At 41.4% G+C, this 16,302-nt stretch overlaps 1 protein-coding gene across 1 annotated transcript; it reads left to right on the top strand.

Moving 5' to 3' along the window:
- Positions 1-59: 59 nt before the first annotated feature.
- KLF6 (Kruppel-like factor 6) lies at positions 60-9,232 on the top strand. Its single transcript, XM_014945118.1, has 4 exons — positions 60-574; positions 3,495-4,068; positions 5,839-5,962; positions 6,376-9,232. Exons 1-4 carry the CDS (start codon positions 473-475, stop codon positions 6,425-6,427), a joined length of 852 nt encoding a protein of 283 aa, XP_014800604.1. The 5' UTR covers positions 60-472; the 3' UTR covers positions 6,428-9,232.
- Positions 9,233-16,302: the final 7,070 nt, after the last annotated feature.

Raw genomic sequence — 16,302 nt, 5'->3', positions numbered from 1 at the left:
CGGGCGGGAGCGCGGGGCGGGGGCGGCGGCGCGGCCGGGCAGAGCTTTGAATAGGGAAGTTTGGCGGGGGGTGACACTCGCAGTCGGCGCCGTGTTTGCAAAATATTTGGGTCCGCTCCTGCGCAAGGGTCCGCCGCCGGCCGCGGGAGGGGAGAGAGAGAGAGCCGCCGCGGGAGAACGTCGTTGCCGCGCCGTGCGATTAAACTTTGCATGAAACTTTGGGTCTTTTTTCCTCCCTAAGCTCCTCAAGGAATTAATATATACCATTCTATATCGCTCTCTATATATACAATTATTATTATTATTTTTTTTTTCTTCCGTGGAGGAAGGGGGGGGGCTCGGAAACGGAGAGCCAGAGGTTTGACACCCCCCCGCACACACCCCCCCCTCTCAAGCCCTGCACATAAAGAAGGAGGCATCTGTATTTTCCGTGAAACCAGCACTGACTTTTTGTTTTGTTGCGACTCGCGACATGGATGTGCTCCCAATGTGCAGCATCTTCCAGGAACTCCAGATTGTGCACGACACGGGTTACTTCTCAGCCTTGCCGTCCCTGGAGGAATATTGGCAACAGGTAAACGAGGATGTCGATGTTGTTGTTGTTGTTGTTGGGGTGTATTTTTTTTTTTAAGCCGTATTAAAGGATGAGCGGATTTAAAAAAAAAAAAAAGGCAAAAGGAGAAAAGAAAAAAAAAAAAAGCCCAAGTGTCAGCAACGAGTTTGGGGAGAATCGAACACAAATGTGCAGGGATGTTTTGAAGCAGGTGTTCTGGCTTAAAATAAGACGGCTTTTTTGGGGGGCAGAGTCCCGAGGTGGATGTAAGGAGCTGCGCATCTCTGGCTCTCCTCGTTCACTGCCCGGGGCCGGCGGCTGGCCCCGCTCCGCTCCGCGCACCGCTCCGCAGCCTGGCCCCGCTCCGCGCACCGCTCCGCACCGAGTCCTGGCAAAAGTTTTGCGCTTGTACCAGGTCCAAGCTCCACAGCTGGGGCTTGTCATCCGAGCTCCCTGCCTTGGCCAAGGGCTGCTTTTCGCCCCTTGCTGTGTTTTGTGTGGGTTTTTTTTTTCCTTGTTTTTTTTTTTTTAATTGTGATTTTAATTTTATTTTTCCTGGCAATGACGGGGGGGAAAAAAAACCCAAGAGGAGTGTATGCAGGCGTATGTACACATATCCCTGCGTGTGTGTGTGTGTCTCTGTGTACAATGGAGCCGTTTCCCAGGGCAGGGAGCTCTGCACAGCCCGTGAGTTGTCAGTCATATGACAGCGATCCCCTTCTGCTAATTGCCTTGGTCGGGAAGGAGGAAGAACGGAGGCTCCTTCCCTTTCATGGACATATTTTGTTGTGCCCTTTTTTTTTTTTTTTTTTTCTTTCCCTTTTTTTTTTTTCCTCCCCCTCGCTTCCATCCCTTCAGCGGGGTGGCCGGGGCCGGGGTGCCCGTCCGGTTGCGGGGGTCCGGGGCCGGTGGGTGCGCTCCCTGCCCGGGCCGGTACCTGCTGGCTTTGCAGAAGGACGGAGCAGCCTTTCCGAGGAGGCTCCAATGCAAAGCATTACAGCCTTCACACCCTTTACCGATTGTATGCAATGCCTTGGGTTTGGTGGTGTAGGGTTTTTTTTTGTTTTGTTTTGTTGTTTTTTTAATTTATTTATTTCCCAGCCCCCCCCCCCTTCCCCCTTTCAGCGAGGCAGCTTCGTAGGACGTGATTGAAATGGAGCTAAGTAGTTTCCTTCAGGCATTTGGGTTTTTGGCGAAGGGCCAGCCCTCCTTCCCGGTAGCCTTCAGAGGCATTTAAACTCGGCGAGAGCTTCTCCCCGGTCCCCATTACTAATCAACCTAATGAGGAATTTAAATTAGCCGGGAATATGAAAGTTTAACACGATCTTAAATGCTTTTTTTTTTACCCATTTTCACGGAAAATCAATACACTATTGTGTTGCCCCTGCCCAAACCCTTTCTGGTTTTGACGTGCATTGCAACCCAGTTACCTAATTATAGACAAATGCATAAATGTTGTGTGCAGCCATGGGTTTAGGTTTGGCGTTGTTTGGGGTGGGTTTTGGGGTTTTTTTCCCTGTTTTTGACCATTCTCCCAGCCTGGCCAGAACATGTGACCCAGTTTAGTTGAGCGGTGCTGGGGGAGAAAGGAGCCTGCTCCCGTGGCAGCTCTGTTCTTGGACAGATGGGAAGGGGCTGAGAGGGGAATGTGTGGCATTTGGGATCAGGTTTTGCTACCGGGCTTGGAAGAGATGATCTTGCTAAAATAAGTAGGGTTTGGTATGGAAACTTGGTGTGTCCATTTTCTGTGTAAAGCTTCCATATGGATAGTTTCCTATAGTGGAAAGAATAATCCCAAAACATAAGCTTGTTGCCATAACAGTTCATACCCCCTTTTTTTTTTTTTTCTTTTTTTTCCCTCTGAAAATGGTTGGAAAGTCAGCAGGGTGAATTGAAATTGAAAACCGCATCTTCACCCATTTAGGGTGGTTTTGTTTTTTTGTTTTGTTTCGTTTCATGGAGTAGAAGGGAATGTGGTTGGGGGGGAAGTTGTCCATGTACTGTTGCATGTATATTTGAACAGAGTACTTTCTTGGCAGATGGTCAGGGTTTTAAAAGGAAGTCTCCTTTGGCATTGCGTGAAAGAAAGAGAGGGATGACTCATACAGTTGCACTCTTGGCCAGTAGATAAAGTTCTTGTTCATTGTGGGACTCCCAGCAGGACCTCAGAGTAATTTCCCGTTTTGCATCCTATAGAATAGGACATTTCTATTCTGGAACTTTTTTTTTTCCCCTCTCCTCTGTTGTTGAAGTTCCCCGTGTTCCTCTGAACATGCACGAGAGCAGTTGGAGTTATGTGGCTTGCATGCCAGTGTGCTTGGAAATGACATTCTTTGAAAGTCGAGTGTGCTGCGTTCTCATGCACAGGAAATGGGAGGATGTCTGCTGCTCCATTGATGTCCCCAGAAGACGGACCAGCAGCTCTGCAGCCATGCTGAAATGTGGCTTTGTTTTCTGACACAGCGTTTGGGTTTTAACTGTGTGTTAGAGCACATTGTGTTCAGTTGGGTCCTTTCAGCCTCCTGTTTGTGTCAGAGAGATACAAAACAACTTGAAATTAGACAGGGCGCAAGAGCAAAGTGTAATTATTTGTTGTGGTTCTCTGTGGTCCTTTTCAACGTCAGCCTACTGAAAACACAGATTTCATGATGAGAGCGATGATAATTTGACTGACTCATTAGAATGCTATTTTGGAAACCAAAGCTGACTTGCACCTTCAGCTGTGCATTTGAACTCCTGCCCAGGTCTCGAAAACTGATTTCTTTTCATCGTAACAGTCACCTACTTACGGCTGGAGGAGCCTTTAATTTGTTTTGAACCTGGAAACCTCAAATCAAACATACTACATTCCTGCATGCTTTTTGAAGTGTAAAATACAATTGGGTTTATTTTTAAGCAAGCTTGTAACTTTCCTCTTTTTTCTTCCTTCTCTTTTACGTAGACATGTTTGGAGTTGGAACGTTATCTTCAAAGTGAGCCCTGTTACGTTTCTGCATCTGAAATCAAATTTGATAGCCAAGAGGATCTCTGGACCAAAATTATTCTGGCACGTGAGAAAAAGGAGGAATCTGAACTGAAGAGCACGTGTGTCCCAAAAGAGGACAATCTCACTAATCAGAACTTAGAGACCAACAGTTTGAATTCTGACGTGAGCAGTGAATCTTCAGACAGCTCTGAGGAGCTCTCGCCCACGACAAAGTTTACCTCTGACCCTATAAGCGATGTTTTAGCCAGTTCAGGAAACTTGAGTTCATCTGTCACTTCCACTCCCCCTTCGTCTCCTGAGCTGAGCAAGGAGCCTTCTTCCCAGCTATGGAATTGTACGCCGGGTGAGTTGCATTCACCGGGGAAAATTCGTACCGGTACCACTGGAAAGACTGCAGAAAAAGGTACACCCTCCAATGGTGACACCTCGCCAGATGGCAGAAGGCGTGTTCACAGGTGTCATTTTAACGGTTGCAGGAAAGTTTACACCAAAAGTTCACATCTGAAAGCACATCAGCGCACTCATACAGGTTAGTAACCGTATGCTTATTAAGAGTTGGCAAGTACTGTAGGGAATACCCCTGGCGGTGGTGGTGTCACAGCGTTACACAGTCACTGGGTGGGAGCCCAGGTTTGGAGAGATGATGTAATAGTAGTAGAGGCTTACCAGCATGGACAACATCACTTCCTCATTCTCTTCGTAAGCGAGCTGAAGCCAAGGGGGTTGGCGGTAGATTGATCCCCTGTCAAGGCAGATAGGAGCCACTCACCTAAACAGGCTGTAGTTGGGAAACTGCAGTGGTGCGTGGTCATCAGGAGCAAAGGTCTAGCTAAAATAGGTGCTAGACCTCTGTTGACGTTTATTTCTAAAGCAAATGCAAGCTGGGAGTTTCTTGCAAAAAAATGTTGTATCCAAAAATCGGTCAGATCACTAAATACTTTCATGGTTCGTGTTCGGTCTATACTGATCTGTTCAATCAGACATCCCAAGGCCTTGATTATGTAAAGTATAGCTATTATTGTAAATCACTTAATAGTTCTGAGTGCCATCATTATGAGCAAAAATCTTGGAAAGCCACAGTGTGTTCTAGTCCTTCTAGCAGATCTACCTAATTGGATTTGGAAAAGTATGATTTACTGTATAACTTCATCCCAAAATGAAGCAGCATTTTATTGTTATGGATGAGCAACAGCATTTTATTGTTATGGATGAGCAACAGCATTTTATTGTTATGGAACCTGAACTAAAAATAACAACCCTGTATATTTTTGGGAAAGAACGTGAGGAAGATAGACACTTCAGGGCTTTTTAAAATATTTTATGGTTGAAGTAGTATGCTGATTTGCTTCTTTGTGCATTATCATTTGACATCTCTTTACGACAGCAATTAGATAAGTAGAGCTGCGCCTTGACGCAATAGTCATTGCTTAGCATGAAGAATTGGCCTGGCGTTCTTGGTGTACCAATCCAAAGACCTGTATGGGTGGGGATTCTTTGCCCCAAGATGTGGAAAGAGAATTCAAGGAAAAGGTCCAGTTTTGACTCATGAGCTCAGCATTTTGTGGCTTTTACGGGAAGTCTGAGTAAGCTCAGATGCTCCCATTGTCATGCAGAAGTCAGATAAAACAGGATTATTTCAAGAGGAAAGAACAACTTCCACTGAAAACATGGTGGTTGAGCAGACATAAATAGCTGCCGGCCTCAAAAGTATTGCAGAACTGTTGTCTTGGTGCTGTCTGGCTGAGAACGTTCCTGTGAATGGAAGTGGTATTTCTTGAATGCTGAAATAGCAGTGTTCAAAGTGGTGTACAGGCTTTTCCAAGAATATGTGGCTCAGCAGAAAGGAGGTTGTATGTTATGCAGATGAGTGAGTGACAGAGGGCTTTGATGCAATACAGTAGCCTAATTGCATTTTGGAGCCTAGCTGTGCTGTCTTTAATCACCTTTATGAGGTGAATGATACCTGTTTGGGAATAAGCCTGCCATTACGGATGAACAGGAATGGTAGAAGGTTGGATTTCTTTGTTTCCTCTGAGCCTGTTTAATCACGGGTGGTTTTTTTTTCTTTAAATAAGAATGAGATTATTTGATGTGCTGTTGCAGCAAAATAGTTCAGTAGGAATCATGTGGATGAATTTTGCAAGCCTTCTTTGCCTACATCTTCTGAAGCATTCAGATAGGTTAAATAAAATTGGCTGTCTTTGGGGGGTGGAGGAGGTTTACATAGAAAATGAATGGGGTAGCACCTATCTTTCTTTGAATGAAGTCACAACTAATGTGTAATCTGCTTTCTTTGTAGGGGAAAAGCCTTACAGATGTTCATGGGAAGGGTGTGAGTGGCGTTTTGCAAGAAGTGATGAATTAACCAGGCACTTCAGAAAGCACACTGGTGCCAAGCCTTTTAAATGTAGTCACTGTGACAGGTATGTGACTGAAACACACCTTTTTAAAGAGTTATTTTTAATGCTTGTTGGAAAGTGAGTCTGGGCTGCTTTTCACTTGCAAAGGAATCATTTGGGAACGCAACTGTGTCTGGTATTTTTAAGGGATTATTGTATATTTAGACTGGGAAAAAAAAACCCTTCCGTTTTACTAATCATGGGGATGTGGTTTGTAGCCTGATGGTGCAGATGGGTGTTGAGAAGTCCCCAGTGTTACCATCCATTTGCAGAGGGTCCGGGTGCCCACAGACACCTTGAGTGGGGGAATTTGAGATGCCTCCTCCACCAGCCATGTTTTGGAGCAGCAGAGCAAGGGGGGGTGCCTCAGCCACGCGTACGGCGTCGTGCGTGCCAGCAGCCGTGGGCTAACGTGCACCTTGACTCTTGCCTTGCAGGTGTTTTTCCAGGTCTGACCACCTGGCCCTTCACATGAAGAGACACCTCTGAATGGGTCAAGAGGTGAATCCTGCGGGCTAAGAGGCGTCAAGGTTGAAGAGCCTTGAGCGGAGGGATGCGTGTTCCAGCCAAAGCATGCCATTTTGCACCCTACCCAGTTGCCTCCAGGACCTCACTTCCTTGAAGGTCTTTTGAGGGCTAATAAGTCATGTAAGAAACGGCATAGCAACCGCGGTGCGTGATGTTTGGGGTTTCCTGGACTCATACACTGGTATCTAACCTTCTGAGTGGCTCCTAAGCCTTTGCCGTGAGCATGTGCACTGAGAATGTTAATGATTGGGCGACTGTATGCGATGAGGATCTCTTGATGACTGTATGCTGAGGCACATTTTTTTTCTTGTGGTTGTTTTATAACTGTAAGAGAAAAAAAATAGTCTGAATGTCTTGTATGTGAGGAATATCTCGTGAGATGGGACGACCACCAATCATTTCCAAGGGGTGGGGGGAGGGGTGTCTGCACCTTTTTAGAGGGAAAACAGAGAGGGAAAGGGGGGGAATAAAAAGAGTCAGGATGCCAGAATGGAGATGGGGTACCTCCCCGTTCCTGTGTGAGAGGAGCTTTAGGTGTCTGGTGCAGCTATTAAACGTGCAATGTGTCAAGTAGCTTGTTTTACTTGCTACAGAGCTCATTTGTAATCCATTGTATAAGCTGTGTATTTACAAATGTAACACAACTATAACTTTTCATTATAATACAAAGGTTATTGCATGGTTCTGGGGAACTATATGCTTTTCCATTCTTTAATCAGGACTGCAGTTTTGATTCCAGTTAAGAGCAGCTAAAATACAATTGGTCTAATGTTACATAATGTATGGAACATGAATAATTTTTTCTGTTGGGTGGATAAAACCACTATTGGTTAGAAACTGATTTTTCTCATGCAGCTAATTTTTCTCTTATTTATGCCTTGAGGACTAACTTCTGGTTTTCTAGCTGTTAATGCACTGTTGACCTTAATAATGGTGCCTTATGCAAGTGACCTTCTCTTGTAGGGGGTCTTATACAGGGGTATGGGTGATGCATGCTTTATTAAGGCTCTCTTTTCACCTGGCATTGTACTGTATCAAATGTATAATATGAGGGGAAAAAAAAAAGGTTACTTCCAGGGTCCTCCTTCACAAAGACAAATATAGAGAAAAGTCGTTCATGTCAGTACAGTATTTGTTTAACTTAGACAATTTGACTGTGTTACAGTATAATGCATATGCCAATTGAATACCTGACCAGTTCTGCCACCTTGAGACTTTTTTTATATTGACCTTGCACAACAACTGTGTATATACACACCCCAACTGTACTTAATATGTCAAGTTTTCATACATATTAAAGATACAGAAGTATTAAAAGATGTATTTGCTTAAAAGGCACAAGTTTCACATCTATATATCTAGCTATCTGTTGGTCATACAGAAAGAAACTATATTACTTTTTTTTTAAAAGTGGGCAGAAAAATAATTGTGTATGTATATTTGTGTGTACAGTCTGTGTATGTGTGTATATATATAGATAATATATAAATATTTTTTTTAAAAGGAAAAAAATTAGAACACATAGCTAGAAAATGCCACAGCCCATCAAAATATTCCCTCTCCCCCTCCTGCAGTACGGTCATTAAGGAGACAAAGAAATGAAAGATACAGTTAATTAAAATCTAGCATTTTTAGAGGCTTTACCTTTAGCTTAATGGTATGCTAAAGGCTTTGTTGGCATTCAGTCCTTCTCAGACTGCTGACTGTGTTTTGTAGTTATTAGGTTGTCTGGAATAGCGTATCTGTGGCCATTTAAGAATGATATGAACCGAATATTGGCATGCTAAAAGAATATTAGCTGTGTGCAGATGAAGTACACTCGGGTTTTGGCCTTCCAGCTTACTGGAGGACCTAGTCGTTGTGGTGGTTGAGCTCTAATTTTACATAGTTCAGCTAAAATAAAGACTGTTTTTTCCTAGAGTAGAAATAGTCTGTCCAAAAGCAGTATTTTTTATTTTTTTTTAAACCAGCTCACTACAGTCGATGCAATGAAACATGTGACCTGTTTCGTTTTCTATTTATTATTGGTCTTGCTTACTATGCTAATATTTTGGTATATCTTCCTGGAAATGTATGTAGATAAGTGGTTTAAAAAAAAAGTATATGCAAGTGATCTGGTTCTAAGGAACATACAGGCTTAAATCATTCTCATTTCATTTTTGGTTTAAATTGCCTGAAATTGCATTTTTTTTTTTTTTTTTTTTTTTCCTTCTTCCCCCAAATAAGCAAAATTTCCCAGAAAATGGATTTCTATTTAGGGTTGGGTTTTGCTGTATTTTTAATTCCTTGTTTGCATTGTCCTTGGCTTAGCCATAATTCTTATAAGAAAGTAAACAAAAGCAAAAACAAACAAACAAAAAAAGACCAACCCCAAACAAAAAAAATTAAACTTGCACTGGCTTGTCTCAATTATGAAATACCATCAGACTTGTGTGGATGGGGTGGGGCTGTGTGCCATATGTCAAATGCCTGTAATTTTCTTTATAAGCAAGTACATTTTGTTCAGGTGATAACTGAGCCTCAATCAAGCTGAAAAATAAAAAAAATAAAACATTTTTGCTTGAAATTTAAGAAGAAAAAGTTTCTATTAGTGAAATTTCTTTTTTTGGTTTTGAAGCACCCTGTTATCTAAAGAATCTCTTTGTAAGATTTTTGTAAAAATTTTGTTTTACAAGATTTTATTTGAAATTGTTTTTTGCAAGATTGTTATATTTCTGTATGAATGTATTTTTTATTGGAATAACATAAAAAGAAATTCTTATCAGCATCACGTGTCTGGTTTCATCTTTCTCCTCTGACGTCCTAAACACCAAACAATGTCAAATACTATGTTGATGCTTTGCCTTGAGTCACCTGGTCACAGGCCCAAATGCCTTTGGGTTAGGTCACTTTGTGGAATATGAGCTCTGATGAGAAAATAATTTTGGCAGTAGAAACTCAAAGTTCTTCCATATCTGAAAAGCTGTTGTTGACTCATCTTTTGTCTCAGCGGAATAAATAGTTAACACGATTGTTATTGCAAGACTGCACCTTTATTCCAAATCGTTTGTTATGGAGAGGTGAATGCACACAGGACAAGTTCTGCACGTGGGAAAGGAGATTCAGTGGGCATTTGAAGTGAAGAGAAAAACCAGAAAGGCAATGGCTGGGCTAGAGGCACCTGTCCTTCACTTGTACTGCAGAGTGTGGGCCTTTGAACTACCTGGTTGGTGGGGAAGTAAGCCCAAAACCTTCAAGGTGCAGTTGTGGGAAGAAAAGCAGGGAAAGGACCATGTGAGTTCTGCCTGGCCCAGATGTGCAGGTCTGAGTCTGCTGCAGGGCTGACCTGACCCACATGCTGGTGGTGACCTTCAACCAGCCAAACGCAAGCCTATGTGAACTGCATTTTTTCAGGGCAATGGCTCTTCAAAGCATGCTTGGCATGTACACTGGCTTCGGACACATGCAGAACTTGTTTAATGTTGTCTTGTGGCTTCTGCTTCACTCATGCTGGTGTTAAAAGTCCCTTAACCACAGAGTAAAGCCATGGGCAGAAATGACGAAGTTACATGCTGAGAAACTCACTTTGAACATGTAAATTCAGTTCACAGTAATTGAACATTTCATGGATTTAGATTAGAAGTGGTCTAAAAATGATGCAGAAAAGGATTGAATCAATAAATGCAGATTGAGGCAGAAGCAATGCAGATGAGAGACCTTTGCCACCTACCTCAGTTAGCCCTGCAGCAGGTTAGTCAGAGGACCATATAGGCAAGGAAGAAATGGCAACTTAAGCAAATTTGTGATCTGCAATGAGAGGGCTATAATAAATTCTACCCCTGGTAAGTATCTTACACACTGAAACACAGGTGTCTTCTGGGAAACTTAGTTACAGTTGCAATACAAATAGAAAAAGCTACCGAGGTTTAGAGATTGTGGTATTTTGTCTCCTCATCTGTATACAATGTAGAAATGGAAATATTTTTAAAGAACTGAACTTGACCTTGGAGGTTCTCCACCCAAAAATGTTCAATGGGTGTGTAATACAGAACAAGGATTGGCAAATTTTTGCCTGTTTATTGGGTGTGTGTCATCTAGGGCTGTGTCTTACCATACCTTCTAACATAATAAAAAGAAAAGCCTGATAACTCCATTATTGAGGATGTTATTGAGTTCCCACTCCCTTTTTTTTTCTCAGAGAGATTGTACTGAAAAAACAGCAGTGTTCAGGAAAATAAATATAAAATGCTAGTGACAGGGCTATTGGGCTATTGGGCAACAAGGAAACTGCAAACCAGAAAGCAATAGCCATTTCAGGGTTAGCACATTTCAACATGCACATCTACTGCAGGTTTGCTTAATGCCAGATTTTGAAATGCAGAGTAAATGGGAAGGGATGTGAATTTGAAAGTGAAGAAGTCAGGTGGCTTAGGTATGGACCTAGATTAGCAGTCTCAGCAAGTTCCAACAACTTCAACTGAGGTTAACAAGGTGAAAAGGAGGACAGAACCTGTGAGTCGACACCTTAGCTTCTTGCTGCAAAGGTTAAACGTGGCATGTTTGTGCACTTAGGCACACATATGTGCATGCAAAGGTCAAGATGAAACAGTTAAAATCCCAAAACAGAATCTCTTTGGGTGTTTGGGTTTTTTTTTCCTCTTGAGTGTGAAAAATCCTGGCATATTAAGTGGTCAGTGCTATCACACATTTACCAACTCACTTGAACAACTGTGTATTTATTACAAGTACAGCATGACTTTGAAGTTCACAATAGACGATTGCTATTTTATTAAATTGAATGTTCATATTGTTTAGAAGTTACTGTCTCTCTTCCCTCTAAACCATAATATGTTTTGTCGCATACTGAATCTAGAATTGTGCCTGTTACAATGTGTTGAAGACAAACTATATTTTATTCGTTCCTCCTTAGAAGTCATTCATGGTACCTCTGCCTTTGTGTCCATCTTTTACCTCTTCCATTCTTCTCAAATGCTTGAGCATTTGCTCTTTATTTTCTTTAATTGCATTGAAAGCTCTGAGGAATAGAAACAACCTCTGTAAATCACACAAATAGCAGCAGCAAAATTGCAAACAAGGAGAAGGAAAAACACTATGGTGATTGTGTCAGAAAGTAGCAGAGTGTTATTTATACAGCACCAAAGGAGTATGTGATCTTATGTATTCACACAACAGAGACAACTTTTAGTTATAGGAAAGCTCCATGGTCCATCCATTGGAGGTCTCCTTAACCTTGTCCGGAGGGAGGAGTTGAGGTTAAAACAGTAAGGGGAGCTCTAACTGCACAAGAGCTGGGGGGATGGACAGGTATAGAAGGTTCCCCCTCTGCCTTTTAAAGCATAAAGAACCTGTATTTCCTCCTTGTTCCTCCATTTTTCAAAAATTAAATTCCTTGGAGACAAAATGGCTCAGATAGGAAATCTCTGCAATACTTCTTTCTCAAGATTTGCCAGCTTTGCTTTCTCAGGTAGCACCAGTTTATAGTTTAGCATCACCAGTATAGTTTAGCACCACCAATACTCCAGTTCTTTATTCCTGGTGACAAGAGGTTACTGAGCAGCTCATACCCCCACAGAAGTCTGTCTGCTTTTGCTTCATCTCATGGGATTGTGTAGCCAAGAGGCATTATCACGTACTTCTGAGATAAAGCCTCTGACACAGCAAGAAACTCTGCTGAGATTATACAGTCCGAGGAAATAGTATCTTTATTTTTTTCCCTTCAGCTCTTTTACCTCTACACTGGCTGTTTCATCCCTTATTCATGGTCCCTAGATATATGGCATTTATTTTTGATCAAACCTGTAGCAATACTGTCTCATAACCATTTGAGCTCTTACATATAACAGAGAATGAGCAGATGGAGTATTGCTTTTGCACATAGGTCTACAGAGGTTTAATCAGTCTAGGATTCATTGGAGCTACCCTGGGAAATAAGGGTTTGCAGGTTCATGCATTAATATTGTGAGGCCTTGGTCAAAAGCTCATTTAAGTCAAGGAGAAATTCCTCACTGAATTCAACTTGCTCCAGACACAGTCATTTTTTTATAGAGCTGAACCTGAGGAGGAAGTACATTTGAAATCCATTCAGAACGAAATTTTCATTCGATGACACTTATGACTATATTTTGTCCATTTCCCATGAACATTTGATGGCTGGAGTTTACAAGCGCAAGCATTGTAAAGCTGAAAAGCTGATTTATTTTAACAAAAAAGTGTTTTTTTTTCCCCTGAAATTTATTTTTGATTGCAGACTGATGATAAGCCTTGTAATTTGTCCTGTAGTTTCAGTTACACAACAGCTACATAATAATTTTGTAAGTTATATCAGTGAATATATTGAACTGTAATGTTTTCTGAATGCTTCACAAATTATTAGCTGAGAAATTATTAACTGAAGAAATTAACTGGATTTGTAGGATACCATAGCAACAAAAGTGGCCTATGGCTTTAAGAAAAGTGCTGCATCAGACACAAGTGAGCACATTTTTTTTTTAAATAAAGAGAAACTATTCAGAATTTGCAATTGAGGCTATGGCTTGGTAGTGCGCTTGAAATATAGGTTTATAATTTGTCACAGGAAAAATAACTCCATAAAGCAAAGCCGCTAAGGTGTTTTAAGATGATCTATGACGCGGAGGTGTCTAGTGCAGCCATTTTGGATTGGTGTCATGATAGGAAACAGATGGTATATGTGTTTATGTTTAACATTTAAGGAGGTATAGAAAGCAATTGGGAGGTGATGTATTTTGTTAATGGGCGAGTAAAGCCTCATATGTACAGTTAAAATAGAATGTAGAAAACAAGCAACATTTTTTCAGCACAAATGAGGCAATGCAACAACATGCTTAAATAGATTTATTTGACTTGTTTCACTTTAAATAATTTTAATGAGAAATTCTCTAAATGTTTTTGAGCGGAGATAGAAAGTAATCTGGTAACCACATGTCTTGATGTAAGCCAAGCTGTTCTTTAACAGCATTTTCTTTCAATACAATATAAATTTAGCTGGAATTAGCATTGCTGAATATTAGTCCCTCAGTGCCTCACTTGCTAAACCTCCATCTTCTTTTTATTGCCTCTGTGCATTTCAGAAGCAGAGTGTGTGGTCAGTTCTGGACAAAGGCAAATTATCTAACAGGGTAGTGTATTTACTGAATTCTGTAACGTAACAAACACCTCGGTAATAATTCAGGAAGGTAGCAGGTCTGCACTGGATACAGTAATATATTTTTCCTGTAATGTGCTACCTTTTGGATTTGATACAGAATATATCAAAAATCTAGCTATGCATGCAAAGCTGTATTTTTCTGAATTTTATGTACTTCACCTTACTGTATGTTATTTCATTTATAAGATTTATCTTGGAACATGCAGAGATAGTCAAATACTATTGTTCATTTCTAAGCTTTGCTAGGCAAGTTACTCAGTCTTCTGGGCTTTCCTTTATTTGTTTTTGCTAACTATGAAAAGGACATTGAGGGCAACTGGATTTTAATAGATCCTCACTGTAATTAATTATTCATCAGCAGTAGAAGTATTAGCAGTAGTAGTCAGGCATGCAGAGGAGGCTGAGATCTTAACTGTGGTGAACCTACAGGGAGAGAGGCTCTTCCATCCAGGTTCTGCCTAATTAGACCACAGCACATTTGGAATTACCCGCATCCAAAGAGAGAGAAAGTAGTTTTGCAAACTGTTCTGATGATCTCAGCGGTTTTCCTTTTCCTGGTCAGACAGATAATGCTGTGGATTTTTTACCATAATTCCATCCAGTCCCGTCTGCCTGTCACAGATGGACTCATTCTGGACACCAAGATGAGAAATCACCGTGCAGAACACCGGGTTTCAATGCATTGCAGTGAATAGTTTTAGGGTGGAAGCGGGGGCTGGTAATGCCTATCCCTATCTCACCATTGGGATATTTCTTATCATTTCATGATTTTATTTTCTATTTCTAACAACCTTCTTCCGGCAATAACTTTGCTATATTCTGTATGAGATGCTTTGGACCTACTGAGATTTCTTCTTAATTTGAAAAAATTGTTAAGAATTAATCTTTAATCCCACAGATAGAAAAGAGTAAATAAGAGATGTAATAATGTTATAGTATTAATAGGATTTAAGCCTCAGTAGGAAATAGATGCATTATTCATAAGAATAGATGGTCTTCAGTGTCCCAACAGCCCCTTATGGGGCTTTGGAGGTATTAGACCGGTCACTGGGGAGAAGGGTTGCTCTAATGTTCAATAAGCTAAACTAAAAACATTGCTAGAATCTTAAACCAAAACCTAATCAAATCCTAAATATAGATATGGTGATACAAATCCATCCCCTAGTTATCTCCAGAAACCACCCTGCCTCAAAGGTTTGTCAGTGACTTGTCCCTTATTATCTTTAATCAAGCAGAAGAGAGAGGCATTGAACGCCACGGTGGATCTGCACAACAAGGCACTGCAGGTGAAATCTATAGTGCTCTGCTTCCTGCTCTGCCTGTTCCCCCGGCCAGCCCCCATCCTCCAGCGAAAGAAAGGGCAGCAAAGAGGCAAAAGGGTGCAGTGTTTACACAGCACATACAAAGTCCTCTGTAGCTTCTTCTAATTTCTATCCCCAAAATCCAATCCGCAGATGGTTCACAGGGCAAAAGCAGCCTGGATTCCCGGAGGTAAAAATTATGGTTTAACATGCAACAAAGAAGCTGACTAAAGGAGATTTCTGCAATAGCGTTTCCAGCACTTACACAGATGGGGTCTACCCAGTCTCTGGTCTCTGTGTTCTGTGACAGGACATTGTTTACCCCAAATGTAATGGACAACTAAAAAAAAAAACCAAAAAAACCACAAACCAGTGTGTGTATTCTTTCATTGATCCAAACAGATTGGGGACTACAGTTTGACTATCTGAGAGGCAAAACTGCTAGTCACCATAAAAATGCAACGGTGTAATTCAATATTAAAAAATATCTTTTTCATTAGACATTAAGTATCTTGGAATAATGATGAGGTCATAAAAGACTAATATGTTTCGCCAGGAGAGAGAAGAAGATTCATGAAAGAATGAAGAGCTGTGGGATACGGCTCTTTTTGGCCAAAGGGTAGCACCCAAAGTCCACTCAGGCAAATATCTGTGTGTGCAGATAGTTTAATGCAAAGAAGATTTCAGCTTTGATTCTGAAATAAGCCCCATGCAAACTGCCTTCTGACCCTCAACTCCTGTGCCCCTGAGACACCCAAAACCATATAGGACTTCTTTTGAACACCAGAGAGCACAAGGGCATTCCCTGATATGGGATGCAGAATCCCCAAAGATGTCCTTGTCCTTCCTGGGGCTGTGCAGCCGAAGTCCAGGCTGCACCAGGACCCTAGAGGTGGTAAACGAAAGTGCAAAGAGTTGGTCAAGTTTCAGGAAGGATGTGGCTCTTTGTGATACTGGTGTTTGAAAACACAAGTCAGAGCAGAGGTGCAAAGAGGCAAAATCTTCAGCCTTCGTACTGTAGCACTGGCTTTTTTCAGTGTTTGGAGAGAGACCCTCGGCTTTGTGCCTGCCCAGGTATCCTCCTGGAAAAGGAGGAGGCAGTGCCCCTCAGATTCCCCATACACTTTACTGGGTTACTTACATGACATGTAAGTATGACCTTACATTTTAAGGCTAAAAATAAGTTCTTAATATGAAGGCATTAACAAAGAAAAAATAATGACAGCCCAAGAGTTCATATTTTTTGTTACAATTTATATACATATGGACACATACACATAAATGGAAACAGATTTTCTTGTCTAGGATTTTTATCCAGTTACATCCCAATAAAATACTGTCCTTCAAGAGTAATCTGTGGGACTGATAAT

The sequence above is a fragment of the Calidris pugnax genome, unplaced genomic scaffold (genome assembly GCF_001431845.1).
Source record: "Calidris pugnax isolate Ruff unplaced genomic scaffold, ASM143184v1 scaffold54, whole genome shotgun sequence".
Taxonomy (NCBI): domain Eukaryota; kingdom Metazoa; phylum Chordata; class Aves; order Charadriiformes; family Scolopacidae; genus Calidris; species Calidris pugnax.
Note: the sequence above shows the minus strand (reverse complement) of the source record. Positions and strands in the feature narration are given on the sequence as shown.

Coding starts and splice junctions, on each gene's coding strand:
- KLF6 (XM_014945118.1), top strand. CDS start 473: ATGGATGTGCTCCCAATGTGCAGCATCTTCCAGGAACTCCAGATTGTG. Junction 575..3,494: donor TGGAGGAATATTGGCAACAG/GTAAACGAGGAT, acceptor TCTTTTACGTAG/ACATGTTTGGAGTTGGAACG. Junction 4,069..5,838: donor ACATCAGCGCACTCATACAG/GTTAGTAACCGT, acceptor CTTTCTTTGTAG/GGGAAAAGCCTTACAGATGT.